General features: G+C 50.6%; 1 protein-coding gene and 1 long non-coding RNA gene across 4 annotated transcripts in view; both read left to right on the top strand.

The window, feature by feature from the left end:
- The first annotated feature begins 4,602 nt into the window (after positions 1-4,602).
- Positions 4,603-16,095, top strand: part of YPEL2 (yippee like 2) — a 33,576-nt gene continuing 22,083 nt past the window's right edge. Inside the window, exons 1-2 of one of the 3 annotated variants that reach the window (XM_080563043.1) lie at positions 4,789-4,867; positions 15,647-15,959. In XM_080563043.1, the coding sequence (XP_080419169.1) occupies positions 15,843-15,959 (117 nt within the window). In that variant the 5' untranslated portion in view covers positions 4,789-4,867; positions 15,647-15,842. Of the gene's footprint in view, positions 4,868-5,362; positions 5,446-15,646; positions 15,960-16,095 lie in introns of those variants that run through there. The other 2 variants (XM_080563041.1, XM_080563042.1) reach the window with 2 other exon arrangements.
- Positions 5,452-7,914, top strand: LOC308180817. Its single transcript, XR_013941200.1, has 2 exons — positions 5,452-6,708; positions 6,825-7,914. It is a non-coding gene; the product is annotated as an uncharacterized lncRNA (long non-coding RNA).

The following is a 16,095-nucleotide window of genomic DNA, read 5'->3' as shown; positions in this document are numbered from 1 at the left end:
AAAGAGCACAGCCTGTCTGTGCATCTGCAAATTCAAATAGTCAAAATGGAAGATCAGAGAAGAGCAGGGAAGCGTACACATTATATACTAAACTCTTGAAACCGTACTATATGCTTTTCGTTTTGAAGTAGACAGGTCTTTGTGTAATATTGGTAGAGGAAGATAAAAGGGTGTTCTCTAGTACCTTAACTATAACTGAATGCCAAGACCGGCACAGCAGGAGAGCTGATACTGTGCATGTGTTTTTGCCATCAGCATTTCTACATTTAAAGATTCTGCCCGTTTGTCTAGGACCATAGCACCTTAACTTAAAGATAGGGTCTGTGTTTCTGCATGGATGAAAACGGCAAGTTAAAATGAGCCAACAAATGCTTATTTGGAGAATGCTTTGAGAGTTATTATACATGCTAGTGGCTTGGATAGCCATGCTCAATAGTAGCTGTGTAAGTGCAAGAGCATTGGCCTGTGCTTTGTACTTCAGTGTGAAAGTCATTGTCTGCAGCAGAGCTGCTTTTTAGAAGTCACGGTCCTTAATTCTCAAGCACAGCATTGCATGCCTATGTAAATATCGGCTTTTATGGTTGGGAGACAGGTCGTCTCCTTTTTTTTTAAGATACATTGTTTGGTGTTCAGCTGACTTCGTGATCGGTGGCCCAGTTCTGGCTGTACTATAAGACTGTACGTGTGCATTTATAACACCATATCTGAAATGAATGGGGAAATGCAAAGGTTCAGTTTTCTGTGCATGTAAAATCCAGTACCGGAGCAACTGGACTGAGGCTGAAGTGAGAGCCTTTATTGTGGAAGGGCTTGATCTACAATTTTTATTTGGTTAGACATCATTTTCTCTTTGGTTTCCGTTGAAATGGTAAATATCTGGTAATTCAGACTTATTTTTTTAAAATGACCTTGCTGTGGCCCTTCAATTGTTCTGAAATCCCTTTTTGTAATGGCTTTGGGATACGTTTGTTCTTGTGAACTGTGTCCCTCACAGGAGTCATCTCCATGCTCACTTCTACAGAAGTCCTATGCAAAAAATTGTGATCAACAGATTATGGAGTATAAAAAGCCTTTCACAGGTGACAGATACCTGCTTCTGAATTGGCAGCAGCAAACTAGCAGTGTTTTGAATAAGTTCCTGCTACCAGATAACCATTTGTGGCAAGTCTCTGTGTATTGTCCTTTGTTAGGTGCTGGTCTGCCATAAATACGGCACTCTGATACCAACGGGCTTTTTCTCATGATAAGCAGGTTAATGTTTCCGCCAGTTCTAGAGGTAAAACTCCAGCTTTCCTACTGGATTGCCATTAAATTACATTTAATACTAGGTTTTAAGGTCAAGTGTAATTTTAAAGCCTTGAGGCTTTGTATTAGCTAAAAGAGGTGAAGTAGGGTTTTTTGAATGTAACAGTATTTAGTAACTTTTTGAAGACTTTGGTAGCTGATGATATTTCCCCAATTGATCTGGGCAGTAGCTTATTTCTAAGCAAACAATCTAAATGGTTAGGAAACCAGAACAGGGAAGTGGAAAACGTGAATGAGCGTTCGCATCCATCCTGCTCTACGTGTATGTCTTTCAGCACAGAAAACATCAGTCAGTGATCCCTCCAGACAGCGCAGCCTGTGAGAAATCTGCAGTACTGGCACTTGCGCCTCCACCAGCGTATCCGCCAGAGCTCAACCCTGTTTATAATCCAAAAGGAGAAAGCTTGAGGTGCGGCTGCTTTTAGGTGTTTTTCGGGTTATACTTCACTCCATCGGTGAGCAAGAGCATTGTGGTGTCAGCAGAAAGCTGAGACTTGCGTTTGCCCCCGCAATTCCCTGCGTGTGTGGGGAACGGTTGTGAGAAATGCGCTACCTAAAGCGTTTAGGAAGCAGGAGAAATAAATAATTTAAACCCCCACAAAAGCCGCAGGTCCCTGTCGGGCCGCTGGAGGCCGCCGCAGCCCAGCTCTGGGGCCGGCCGGGCTGCACGCTGCGTTGCGGTGGTCTCGTTGCAAGGTGCAGGGGGTTTTCGTGGGCAGCAGGATGAGCCGTCAGCAGGCTGGGGGTACTGAGGGCTCTGCAGCTCCGCTGTCAGGTGTCTTGGCGATTTTGGAGGGTAGGAAGGGCTTGAAACATCTGTGGTTTGGTTGTGGGACTGAAAATAGTAATGCTGCAAGGAGGGGAAGAAAATACCGCTGTTGATAAAGAAAGCATCTTTCATTCATCTAAAGTACCTGAAGACGTTGTTTTGTGATATCATCGAAAAAGTTTGACATATCCCTATTTTATAAATAAAGCAAAGGTAATATCAGGTGAAGTATCTTTATTACAAGGCCAGTAACATCGGTAAATAAAAGCGGTAAGCACTGAGGAACTGAGATTGTAAATGGATTTTAAGTACTACTAATTCTATTGCAGCACTAAAAATATTGAAATACCATGAGTGATTTGATACTTTCTCCCCTCTCAATACTGCAGTAATAGTCAAATAGCAAAAGCTAGCCCCAGACGGAGATGCTTTGGCTCAGCCCCAGTCAGCTTCTAGTCTAAATTACAATAAAAGCTGAAACTGATGTCAGACCCAGAGCAGGGAAACGCTAGCTGTCTTGTTCAAGTTTCAAAAACAGGATGTTTGCAAATAGATAAATGAAAAACCCTGCTCAGCTGTTCAGTTGAAACCTGAGCTGTCAAATAGGTTAGATCCAAAACTCAGATTTTTAAAATGAGTAAATTTTCCAAAAGCTTAGCCCAGTGGAAGTATTCGTGACGCTTATCAAGCTGTGCTTGCAGAGCTTGCAACCAAGTTCTGTAATGCAGAATCCATTGTGAAAATGTGACTTGCAGCTTCAATGAGAAAATAATTAGCACCTAACTAGCATTTTATTTTTTCAAACAGAAGAAAACGCTGCTAATGAAGTAGTTACCCCTGAAAAGATTCCAGTTTTCTAAAGGATTTTCATAAAGAACAGCACATAGTTTAAAAAAGCAATTTTGGCTTTCATACATAGTCTTTTTCGCATGATTTCAAAGCTGTGTGATCCCCTGGATTTCCATGGTGATACTCAACTTATATCAATGTAATTCCAATTAACCATCATCCTAAAGCAAGTTTGTTTTTATATATACAAAACTTTCTATTGTAATCATCTCAATATTCTTGTAAATAACATGCATTTTTATTAACAAACAAAACTCTTCTGTGCAACTCACCTCCAGGTTAAAAAAACAAAACAAAAAACCTTGCATAGCAGCCTCTCTTTCATGTTGTGTAAACTTATTTTGCTGATAGTTTTGACTTTAGATACCTGAGGTTATTTTGAGGAGTCTTGGTGATGTAAAGTTCAAGCAAATTTTTCACCACTTCCTGCACATAAACGTGTCTAGATCTTGTAAATATGGCTTCATCTGGTTCTGTGGGTCTGCAAATCTGGTGTGTTGGCTCTGCTTGCTGGCCTGAAGAGGAAGGAGGTTATCTAAGAAAAGAAGAAGCTTAAAGTAAGCCTACAGAGTAGGCTCTTGTTGCTCTGGTAGCAGACTAAGGATAACATGACAATTTCCTTCTTCATTTGAGTCTATTTCATTGCTAGCAACTACCGTGGTGCTCAAGCCTTCATTAATAGGATATTTAAATTGTACTTGGCAGTACCACCAGCTTACAGGAACAAATGCCATTTTGTGTTTTAAAATCTGGTTTATACAGTCTCTTAGCTAGCTGGCATGCGTTTTAGTAATGTGATCTGAGAGGCGTGTTTTGCTTGCGTGAAAGAAAACTATGCCTATACTGCAAGGTAGAAAGTTATTTTTCTATATAAGGGATATTTTCTTCTTTTATTACAACTAATAGAAATACCGTGTCATATCACCCATTGCTTAATGCTCTTAGTGTGCATTGGTGTCCATATATTTATTGTACAGAACAGACCCTTCCCCTTGCAGTTACCATTATTTCCAAATACAATAGAATTGCTTAAAATATTCATATGAATATTTTAAAAGGCAGTAAAACACTAGAGCAAGAATAATCCCATAGAGCAACTGTGTTTCAGCGAGTATGATCTATAACTTCTATCCCTTTCTGTGACAGAAGGATGGATATAAAGTACAGTTTTAATAATGTTTCATACGATGACAAATTGTTGTCACCACCGCTTAGGAAAGCAGATGTATAGCTCACCATTTTGTAAACCAGAACTCTAGGAAAAAAAAAGCAGCAAGAAGCCTTCAAATCAGTTTATTTCGAGCTGTGTGCTGCTCGTCTCTCAATTAACGTGCTCAGAGGTAATCACACCTAATTTCGCCCTTGCACTGTCTGGTTTGGCTGCGTGCAGGCGCGTACGGACCAAATCTGCATCTAAATTCAGAAACAGGGGGGCCTGAAGGTGACAAAATTCTCCGTAACGTCGGGGGGGCGCTAATGGCGGCGACCTCTCCCCTCAGGGCCGCCCTCCCTCACAGGCCCGGGGCCGCGCGGCGGGAGCGGCTCCTTTAAGAGGCAGCGGCCTCTGTTTGTTGTCCCCCCCGCCGCGCTCCACGCCGGCAGCGCCAGCTCCGCTCCCATTGGCTGCCGCCGCCCCAGCTGCTGCCTGCGCGAGGCCGACGGCGGGCGGGGCGGGGGGGGGGCCAGCGGTGAGCTCAGGGAGGGAGGAGGAGGCGGGTTCTCCCCCCCCGCCTCCGCCTTCCGATTGGCGGCGGAAAAATGGGCTGCGGCCGGCGGCGCCCAACCGGCGGCTTGTTGCTATGTGCCAGCGGGCGGCGATTGGCCGGCGGCGGTGCCGATCGGCGGGGAGGAGCGCTTATAAAGCGGCGGTGGGAGGGCGCTGCGGGGCTGCCTGGGGCGCGTCGGCGGCCGCGCTCCGACTGCGCTGGGGCCGCGCTGCGGCGAGTGAGTGCGGCGGGGCCGGGGGCGCGCGGCGGGGCCGGGCTGCGCCACAGCCGCTTCCCCCCCCCATACACACACGCGTCCGGGGGCTGCTCCCTCAGGGGGGGCCGGGCCGGGCCGGGCGGGCGGCGGCGGCCTTTGTGTGAGGCGGGGGGGGGGGGGGCAACAGGTCCGGGCCGGGGGCGGCGGGGGGACGAGGAGGAGGAGGAGGAGGAGGAGGAGGAGGAGGAGGAGGAGGAGGAAGGCCGGCCCTTGGTGTCCGTTGAGCTCCGTGCGTGAGGCTGGGGGCTGCGGGACCGGGTCCCCCCCCCCAACCCAGGCCGGGCCTTGAGGCCCCCCCTCCCCTAAACCGCCCTCAGGCGCGGGGACCCCGGGCCTCGTCCTGCCCTACGGGGACTGGGTTTGGGGCAGCAAAACCCTGCGAGCTCGGCGTGAGTGAAGCAGCCCGCTGCGGGGCTGGGGGGGGGGAAGGTTTTAACGGGGATTTCTGCTGCCAAGGGAACCGGGTTTGGTCCAAAATCGCAGCTCCAACCACGCAGGGAAAGCAGCCGGACACCCCCCACCCGCTGCGATTTGCTGGGGTGAGTCTGTGCTGGGCTGCGGCCTCTGTCTCAAGGCACGGAAAGGGGAAGGCCGGGAGCGGGTGACAGCGGGTGGGACGCGGCACCTGCCCGCCTGGCGCTGCCGTCCTCGGGGCCTGCTCCATGCTCCAGATAAGGGTTTTCTGCTGATGCCTTCGCTGTTACTTCGGGCTCACGCTGGGCAGCGCGGGGAGGCCTCTGCCGAGCCAGGCGGTCGGAAACGGGCAGGTACCGAGAGCTGCGGGAGAGGATCCTGCCCGGAGAGGACGTGTTGCGTGACTTCGTGCTTCCAGAGCGCTCCCGTTTGTTTGGTTTAAGACCTCGTCGTACCGAGCTGCACGCCTCTGGTTTCTTTGAAATGTTTGCTGTGTAATGGTCACGGTTCAATGGAGAGCTGAGACGTTGTCCTTTTCTCACTGGATGCCTAATTCTTGTCTCGCGCTGAAAAGAAAACCGTTTAAAATGAGCTTTTGGTGCTTTGAAGGTAAAATTGGGAATGCTGTAGGAGGGACAAAGATATTTCTTTTACCTAGTGCTTCTTCGTTTTATTATTATTTTTTTATTTAAAATTTTAACCTTTCCTTGCAGGTGTCTCTTTCAGGGTGCCAGGGCCTGGGAGTAGGTGGCAAAGCTGTGTCGGTCATTGGGCCGCCTTGTGTCCTCTGGGTCCACAGGCTTTGAATAAGTGATTTCCTTTCTGTGCTGTTTGGTGTGGGTAGTTGAGTCAGGGTTGCACTGAGGAAGGCAGCATCACTACCTGTAAATCCACATTCCCTCAAAGGCTCCTTGACTCATGGCTGAATACCTGTTGCTGAGAGAGAATTTAATTAAGGAACTGGTCACTCTGGTGTCGATCCTGGCTAGCAGTTTAGAAGGTGGGAGCTCCTTGATCTAGTGTGGTACTGCCATACAAGCGTTGCGGGGATTGCAGAGGAGTAAAAAGCATTTACTTCTTGGTCTTGCATCACGGCTTTGCCTTTGACCATGTGCTTAGAAACCTCCTGAAGGTCAATAAAGCTAGGCTTTCACTGGGCTTTGATGGTTAACTGGGAAATCTTTGTCTGTTTGAACTTAAGAGGTCAGCTCTGAAGCGCTAGAGCAGTGGGATTCGGGAGAGATCACCGAGTGGCGTTTGGAGAAATGGAGAGTTCAGTTCCCGTAGCTGCTTGGAAGCTAATCAGTGAGGCTCAAGGCGGAATTGCGAAGCAGAGCGTATTTATCGCTTTGAAACCATTGCAAAACACATAGCTTCCTTTCTTTTCTGTGAGTTGGTCCTTCCGCTTGTTCCCTCTTTTCTGGGCTTGTTAATGCTAAGGCCTTGTCTTCTAGATCTAATCACAGTAACGAAAGGGTAAGGACAGATTTCCTTTGCCTTCCAGAAACCAAGACAAATCCATAGATGAGATCGACTTCTATGACTCATGCGAGGATTTTTCATTTCCTTAGAGCACATCTTCCTCCGGTAAATCAGCACGTCTGCAGCCGCTGCCATGCCGGTTGAGCAGCCGGACCTCTTTTTCCCCAAACAAAGACTTTTTATAGGTCGGCCTCTTTGGCGGGGGGACGAAATGCAGATCTCTGGGTGGGCTGCAGGGTCTGCGTCTCATTCCCTGTTGCCCCCATCGCTCCCAGCTCTAGTTTTCTCTGGACGAAGCTCAGCATCCCTCCTCTGCCATGCCTTACTTGCCCCTTTGATCCGTGCTTGTCCGGGCATGGCCCACGTGGTGGCCTTGCACTTCAGGAGCCGACTGCTCCTGCCTCCTGCTTTTTTCACCCTCTGCTTGCCCACCACCTCTGCCAGACCTGCCCGAAAGCGCTGCCGCTCGCTGGGGCGGGATGTGTCGTGCCCGGAAGCGTCGCCGGACTGGCCAAGCCACTTAAGGCTGCAGGAAATAACGTAATTAATAAGACTTAGTTCCCCCACATCTCGTACCCGACAATCTCCAGGCACTTGACAGTGCTAATTAAAGCTAATCACGCTCCTCTGTTTTCAGTAAATAGCTATTATCCTCACTTCACTCTTGCTTTAACAAATGATAGTGCCGGGCAGCGTGAGTCAGTGGAAGTTGTGGGAATGCAACCCCTAAGAGCCGCCTTCCGGTGCCTTCACGCAGGCTTACGCCAGCCAGAGATCGCCGCTTCTGCACCTGTTCCAGCCTTGTTCCGGCGTGTTAAGAGGTGGGACGTTGTGCCGAGGCCCAAAAATACGCAGCTTTTCGCCTCCTACCGCAGCTGTGACTTGTACAGAACTGAGAACCAAACTCCCTGGGTCAAGCGAAGGCTATTAAAAGTTGAAAAAGATGAGGATGCTTTGAATTTACCCTTCAGAGAAGGTTTCGATCCTCGGAGCGGGAAGGCAGAGCGGTGTCAGAGCTGCACTCTCGCTTCTCCTGTTTCACGTTGGCAGCCACTTTGTTATGAGGAGAAAAATGTAGCATGGTATGACCTAGGAATTGCACAGCTCAGCCACAGAGCTCTGGAAGATTTAAATTTCACTGATGAAGTATTACTAAAGGATGGCTCGAGCAATATATTATTAAAAACAGATTGTCCAGCCTCGCCAAAAAAAAAAAAAAAGAGTTAATTATTAACTATAAAAAAAAATTAATGAGAATCCCAGGAACTCCCAGCTCAAGCATTCGTCAGTAGGCACGGAGCTGCGAGAGGCGAGTCAGCTCGCATACCTTGGCAGTAACGTGCAGGCTAGTGAGGATATCCAGGAGGAACTAATGACAAAAACTGGTAGGCTAACAGCTGACTTCACCATCTTAAACTCGATTCGGTTATAAAGTATCTGTCATGTGAGCACTGGAGCTGTAAATCTTCACCTGACTCTTCTCCCGTGGCGCTAGGGCTCCCATGCCTTCAATGGAAACGCGAGCTAGAAGGACGATGGCCGAACTGCCACGGAAAGTATGCACCTCATTAATAAAGTAGGGGCTGTGTTAAAGTGGTTCTGAGGGAGCTTGGTCAGAATTCAACGCGTTATCCTTTGCATTAGACAGAAGAAGAGATGCAGATACCGGAGTAGGAAATGGTCCTTGTCTCGCCCCTGCCACGCTCGTCTGGGCAGTGCGAGGTTCTGTAACAGATGCTCCGGGAAGGACCCTCTGAGCAGGTGGGTTTTGTGAGCAGGGGAACACGTGCAGGATTTGACACGGGGAGCTGGCAAGCAGTAAGCTGTGACAGGCAGCTGCGGCAGATCTTCATCTCCACTGCAGATGACATTGAATTTGGAGAGGTTCTTGCCGTAGTCGCACAGGGTTCCCCCGGTAGCGAGGCTTTATCGGGGAAATGGATGGCCCACCCAACACGGCGAGTTTCCTGAATCCTGGTTGTTCCTCCACTCGCCAAAAAGGAAGGCAATGGAGCAACGTAAGGAGCACGAAAGAAGCGTATTCGTGTAAGAGGATTTGGATAGCCAGGCTGCTCTACAATAGTACAGCCGAGGAAGGGAAGTTGGGAAGCTAAGTGCTCCCATTTTGGTCACTTGGATGGGAAGAGCTTTTCCTCGATGTCTTCAGTAGAGGCTGGTCCTACAGCAAGGCTGGGAGGGGTCCTCCATTTCACAGAATGCTGGGTGTGCATCATTTTGGTGATGTTTAATATCCTTGATCCTTGGCTCCAAGTGCTGCCATCATGCTGAACACATAGCACGCGTTGGCAGGAAGGCGGCTACGGACCGAAGAGCTGCATCTTGCCGCGTGCGAGCCCTTCTCTTACCTCCCTCTGGTGCATGGCTGGTGCAGACGAAGGGCTGTTAGCCCTCCGTGTGGGACGCTGGCATCAGCCCTCTTGAAACGTAAAGGAGGAAATGGAGCCATTGGCGTTTTAAATCAGTTCAGCTTGCAGTTTCTGCTTATTTGTGGCACAAGTGGGATTTGCTGGTAGGAGCAGAAGGGCGTGCTGGCTTGTTTCTAACCCGCTCGGGCCAACCGTGCTGCTTGTCCGCACGATTCCTCCTGCCCTTCGGCGCATCCCCCTGGCACCTGCCGTAACGGTGCTGGAGCCAGCCGCGATGGAGCGCGGCCGCGAGGCGAAGGTGGGCAGCTTGCAGCCGTAGAGCCTCCAGCACCGCCTGTTCTCGGCAGCGCAGCCTCTTCTGCGTCGCAAGGATGCTGCTGCCAGGCAACTCGCGGGCGAGTGGGACGAGGGTTTGAGCAGAGGTGGCAGTCATCCTTCTGGCACAGGCTGAGCTCCCTGTGCCTTTGGAGGCAGGCCCAGAAACGGTAACGGATTCGGAAGGCTGAAAGGTGATGTCTGTGCTAGCAGCCCTGCGTCTTTTGAGATGAGGTTGTAAAAGGATGCGTTTTCTGGAAGCTTTCCAGAATGATTTCCCTCCCTTGCCTCCCGTTGTGGTGTCGGTAGTGTGCCGGGCTGGGTTGTTTTGAGCAGCGTGCTTTGTTCCGTGCTGCAGGGAGAGATGAGTTAGCATTTCTGACGCTTGGCGGGCCTGAATGGCTGAGTTTAGCCTTAGATCGGTAATAAATTCAGAAAGTTCTTGTGGTCCTCAGGTCTCTGCAGCCCACAGCCAGGAAAGCAGCATCTCTGCAGGGTCTTCAGTGACGTACCCAGCCTGTTCCTGTGATTTCGTCGGTTGTGAGCTGTGGCTCAATACAGGGGAGCTTTTGCTCTGACTGCAGGCATCCTCTGTGCTTGCTTGTGGTGCCACAGTTGGACCTGAGAGCCTAAAAATGCACTGGTGTGGATGTTGTCTATTTAAAAAAAAATAATCTGTGTAATTTTACTTAATCTCCAAATTTTCAGAAGGTAAATCAACTACGTAAAGAACAATTAATTTTTTTTTCATAAATTACTTTGTTAATCCGTAACTTACTAAAACCAATGTTAGTGTGTACAGCGACAAAGCCTGACCGAGTTGGGGGGGGGGGATTAACCTGAAGCGAGCCTTGAAGCTTTGCTGTTTGTTCCTCTGATTAACACAACGGCAGTGACACTTCTAGTATCGATAGCTACCCAGCAGAATAATGACTGATGTTTTTCCTGACAAGCTGCCTGTGGTATGTGGAAGCACGGCAGGTGCAGCGTGGTTGGCGCCGCGCCTGGCCCTGATTCACTATGGCCAGATAGTCTTTAATTGCTGTTTTGTGACTCTCTTTTTGATGCCCTCTAGTGGTTACCTGGCTGTTGTCTGCGTTATGTTCTGGTGTCTTTTTGCAGCCACCCATACACATCCTTTTTTCCCAGAACCACAGAATGCCTCCTGGAGCTGGCGGCTGCTGTCTCCAGGGCGCGGATGGGAGAGCTAAGGTCTGCAGAAACGAAGCAGCTTGCTAGGAGATGCCCAAAGGAGTTAAGGGAATGAAGTGTATTTTCAGTCGAAGGTGGTTTAAGTGAGAATCTCGCTCCATACTGTATTTTTAGTGCAGTTCTGTGCATGAATCTGTTAAAAGTAAAAGTGAATGCAGTCCATCGTTTCTCTGTTTTCCTTTCTCCATGGGCTTGCAGGGTTTGGAGAACGAGCTGAAGGAACACAGGCAAGGAGCCCTTCCTGAGGGAAGGGCACTCATGGTTCTTGTAGCAGTAATGACTTCTCTTGGTCATGCCGATACCTCTTACCAAGTGCATTTCAGGTACTGAACAAGTAGGGGTATATTGCTTACACCCATCTGCTACTTAAACTTCTTTCTTGGCTTTCCCTTGTGTCCCGTGGTTAAATTCACGACGATCACCCTTTCTTTCAGGGCCTTTCACAAATACCCTACCCTGCCACCTTCAGATGAGGCTTTGTCTTTCCAAAGCTGTTGCAGCCCTGTGCCGAGGCGAGACCCTCCCAAAGTGCCAGGATCTCCCCTGCAGCCCCGAGGCTCCCAGCTGTGCCAGGTGTCCCCGAGGGGTCAGCGTCTGGCCTTGTCACACCAGCTCTGATTCCCCAAGGACGAGCAGCAGGACCGGGCGTTAAACCCAGGCTCCTCTTTTAGTGATTAGTTTTAGAGACGAGCCTTCCTCTTTCGCACTGCAGTGCGTTAAGTAGTGTTAAGGCAGCTTCCACGTCAAGAAAACCCCGATCAGCGTGCTTACCACAAGCGTTTTATTTAAACCGTGCTAAGACCCTGGAGCAACGCTGGCTGCTAAAGTTTGTGACCTTGTGGAGACAAAGAACTCTCCCAGCTTGATTCCCGTTGTGGTGTAATTACACCGAGCATAACTACATCTCTGGTTCTTCCCACGTGAATGAGAAGGCACACCGAAGGAGGAAGGTTGGGCTTCCCGATGGTTTCTTACTGATCTACTCCAGGCAGCTCTCCCTGGCGTTCGCCGCTAAGCATTTAACAAACTTGAAGGCTCTTATCTTAAAAAGTAAATAATCCATAAAACTGACCCTCAGACCCAGCAAACCTGCTGTTTGTCCTTCCAGAACGAACAGGGACGTTTGCCTCTGAGCTGCCTTGCACACGGGTCGGTTGCAGAACGGGACTTGACGTGTAAGAGTTCTCGTTCTCTGCTCCCGTGGTGCGTGGGCTTGTACAAACAGCAGCCTTACGTAGCCGGTGTTCAGCACGGGCTTTGCCTTTCTCCTCTGGTGTTTCATGAATTGCTAAAGAACTTAATGTGGAAAGCGGCTGTTGGACAGGCAAAGGGTGAAAACTGAACTAAAAAGCTGTCTGAACAGCGAAATGTCGTGTTTTTTTCTTCCTCGAGGTGTATCAGACTTGGCAGGACTAGGCAGGGCAGCAGTGTGCGCAGGCAGTGCGTTCAGCTGATTTTCTCACCGATTGCTGCAGCAGAGGAAGCTGATAAGCTTTTCCCTAGAATCCGTTCCTTTTGTCTAAACCAGTTGTCTGATTTCTTGCAAGTTAATTAATCTGCACAAATTTCTGTTCCATTGACTCGATCGCGACCATTCTAGAGATAAACTTCTCTTGAATTTTAAAACGCTGGATTCTGGGGCGATGGCAGATACTCATCTCTCCTAGGCTGTTAGGCACAATCATTAAGTAATGGAAACATTTTTTTTTATTATTTATTGTTTTAAAAAAAGGTTAATGGAATGACTTCACAGCTGCCCGCCGTCAGCGAGGCTGAGGAACATGAGCTCACTTGGCTCCGCAGAGCCAGAGGCACGGCCTAAAATCAGCCTCGTGCCTTGGTTCTGCAGCAGAACGAACGTCTGTGAGCTGTTACGTGTGTTATAACTCAGGTGCGTTTGCCACTAGGACGGGAAAAAAAATCCGGGTTGTGTTTTTTTTTGCGTTGCTGAGAGCCACGGATGTTATTTGGTGTATTTTGAGGGGATAATGGAGGTGGATATGGGTCCCTCCAGCCTGGTGGCTGTTCAGGGTGGAAGAATGCCCTTCCTGCTGTTTTCCCCTCTCCACCACTGTGGTGAGGGCAGAGCTCTTGGTGTAGACGTGCACATGAGCAATTGGGCTGTTGGCTGGACACTGAACAGAGGCAGTCTCGTTATAAAGTATTTCTATTTACAAAGTATTTATAAAGGGTTCCATACTGGAGTTTACCTGAAGGTGTTTTTCTTTTCTTTCTTTCTTTTTTTTTTTTTTTTTAAGGTAATTTCTTGCCTATCATCTTAGGTTTCCCAGCAAGGTCTTAGCTCCCAGATCTTTACACTCTCCTCTGCCTTGAGTGCAGAGATCAGTTTGCCTTCTCAGCACCGTGCTGAGAACAGGAATTGCACTTCATCTTAATCTGTGCTCAGATACCATCTGACTTGAATTTTTGTGTCCTGTTCCGAAAGGTCAGATGTTTGAACTGATGTTGCATGTGTTGTGAGGCCAAATGAATGAACGCTCGTGAAATGCTTCTGCAGAAAGCTGTATGCAGCCGATAACTGGTGTATGCACGTCTTCGCGTCTCTGAGCCAACGCAGTTGCAGTATTTCCTCTTTCCCTCGCTGTTCCAGGACACCGATGCCTAGGAAGCCTGGCCAGAGGGGTCAGCAAACAACAAGTAGGTGTTGCTCCCATGTTAACTCTGCTTGGGCATCGTTTATGTCTCTGTTTGGCTTTGGGGCTGCCCATGGACTGCTTTCTGAGGCTGCCCTTTTGCCTGAAGAGGAGCAGGTTTAGTTCCGAGCGAGCCCTTCTGTGCCAGGATGGGCCTCGCGAAGCTCTCCCTGTAATTTTAATTGGAGAAGGTTAATCTGATCGGGGAGTGTTTGCAAAGAGCTTTAAGGATGGGAAGTGCCATGTAAGTGCTGACTGCTACGATGGCGATAGATAAGCGTTATCAGCGCTTTGCAGGATGAGTGAGAATCCTTTTCCCATTCGACTAGGAGATGTTTCTGGCGAGGAGAAGAAAAATATTTCAGGGGGAAAAAACCCAACCAAAGCAACCAGGTTTCCTGCTGGCTTAGCAGCCTCTGCCTCCTGGCGAGCGCTGTGCGGGACCAGGCTGCGCTGGGCTTTGGACCGCGCCGATGGGGCCGGGCTGAGCCCGCAACGGCTCTCCAGCGTGTGCTGCTTGCAGGAGCTCTGCTGGAAAGCTTGCAGGCGCTGCTGGCTCTCGAGGGATGTCCGGCTAGCGGGAGGCTTGGCAGGTAACCTGGAGTCCCTCAATCTTCTTATTCGCCAGTGACGAAAAGACTTGGGAGAGGTGTTAGAGACGCGGGCTCTGTACAAGGTGCTCTGGTGCCGAGGGGACGAGTTGGTTTTGTTGCGCTTTTATTTGCACGTGTCTGACAGTGCTCCCGCGTGGGGCTTTCCAGCGGACAGTAAGGGACTCTCAGCCTGATCTGTGTTGCTCTTTCAGTCCGTCTTGGGCTGCTCTGTCTCGGTGAGGTACTTCTGGCCGATGCTGGGCAGAAAAGAAGCTCTGCGTGCTGCAGCTGCGCAGGACTGCCTCCTAGCACGGCTCTCCTAGCTCCTGCCTTCGGTTCCCCGGTAGGTTTCCTGATTTCCATCCCGCTGTTTGACGGTTTTCCCTTTAGCAAGCCAGAGAGACGTGTTTGCTCAGACAAATCCAAGTCTAGCAGTGCCCTGCTGCATCCCCGGAGCTCGGCGCATCGCTGGCGCCTTGCCTGGGGCGGCCCAGCTCAGTGTGCGAGCCGCGAAGAGCTGGGCTCACAGCGTGGTGACCTGGGCTGCTGTTAGTCCCACCTGGAAGATGGTCAGGTACGCTTCAGGCAAGTTACTCGTACCAGCTAGAGCCCAGCTTTCAGCTCCTGCACCTTTCTGGTACCTCACTTGGAGAAATTTCCGCTGCAGGTCAGGTGCGGGTGGTTTTTCTTATTTTTATTTTAGGCTGGGGGTTGTTGTTGCAGCATTTGATACACAAAATGCAGACTCAGGAACTGAACAGAATCCCATCTTTTGTGGGAAGGGAAATCCTCCTGGGAGGAGCAGCCAGAGCCCGTGATTAATTTCTAGAGCGCGCGTGCTCGCCGTATGTTGGGAGGGAGCGGAGCTGCTTCCCTCGTCCTGCTGCTGCCTCCATCCTCGGAGGGAACACCGGTACCTGGTGAGGCTTACAGAGGTGGGATCTGAAACCTGATTTCTGACAGAAAAGAGCCAAGCTTGAGCGACCTAGCAGGCTCTGTCAGGTAATGCTGGATAGCAAAGAGTTTTTCCAACCTGAAGAGAATTTTTAGCCGTCTGCTGCTATCAGGGGTGGACCCGGAGGCTGCTTCTGGCTGTCAGATGGGGGAAAAAAAAATACTGGAGTGCGGTTTGTAGAGCAGGTGCTGCCCTCGGAGCTTGCAGCAGGTTAAAAAAGGTGAGCGTGATGAAGTAATCCAATGTTTCCCATGTGGAAACTGGGGTGGTGCGGAGAGAACGGGGCTCCCGGCTTTCCCCCAGGCTCCGGTCCTGGCTGCCTCCAGCTGACGGAGCCCAGCTCCTCCAAGGGCTGCTGCAGGGCTGGCTCTGGACGTGTGCTGCTCCCCAGAGGGGTCTGGGAGGCCAGGCGTGGTGAAAATGACCTTTTGTAGTGTCTTTGTGCCTCTGTAGTCCTTTTCAAACCCACTACGTGCTGGGAGGATGAACGGGGGTGATGGGGGTTTGAGCGGCAGGAAGATGGGAGCAGGGGGATGAGGGCAGCCGGCCCGTCAGCAGCTGAGCTGTGGGTCCAGCTCCGTCCTCCTCGGTCTGATCTGCAGGCTGTGTCCGTGTCCGTGTCCCCTGGCTGCCCGTGTCCCCTCCGCTTCCCCTCGAGCACTTGGTCGCCCCGCCGGCCGGGAGGCGGCCGCGCTGAGCGCTCTGTCTCTGCTCTGTTCCGAACGCAGGTTTGTGCCGGCTCCTCCGTCCCCTCCGGCTGAATCTCTTCCTCTGAAGCTGTCCCCAGCGTGTGGAGCCTGCCCCACACCCGCCACCTGCCAAACCACGGCCTTTACCTGTGTCTTCCGGTGTTTCCCGTGCGACCCGTCCTGCGGCAGCGCCTCCTGGGCCACCCCGGAGTTCACGCAGCGCTCGGTGGCTCCAATGGTGAAGATGACAAGGTCCAAGACTTTCCAGGCGTATCTGCCTTCGTGCCACAGGACCTACAGCTGCATTCACTGCAGGGCTCACCTGGCTAACCACGATGAACTCATTTCCAAGGTACGTGCCTGACCTCACCCTGCGCACCGGTGCGCTCGCGCTGCGGGTCAGTCGCTGTGCCGGTGCCCGGCCCTCGCTGCTGCTGCTGCTGCGGTTTTCGCTTGGAAAACGGGCTCGTAGCCTAGAGGATCTAAGG

This window comes from Anser brachyrhynchus (assembly GCF_964034855.1).
Source record: "Anser brachyrhynchus genome assembly, chromosome: 20".
NCBI classification, from domain to species: Eukaryota; Metazoa; Chordata; class Aves; order Anseriformes; family Anatidae; genus Anser; species Anser brachyrhynchus.
Note: the sequence above shows the minus strand (reverse complement) of the source record. Positions and strands in the feature narration are given on the sequence as shown.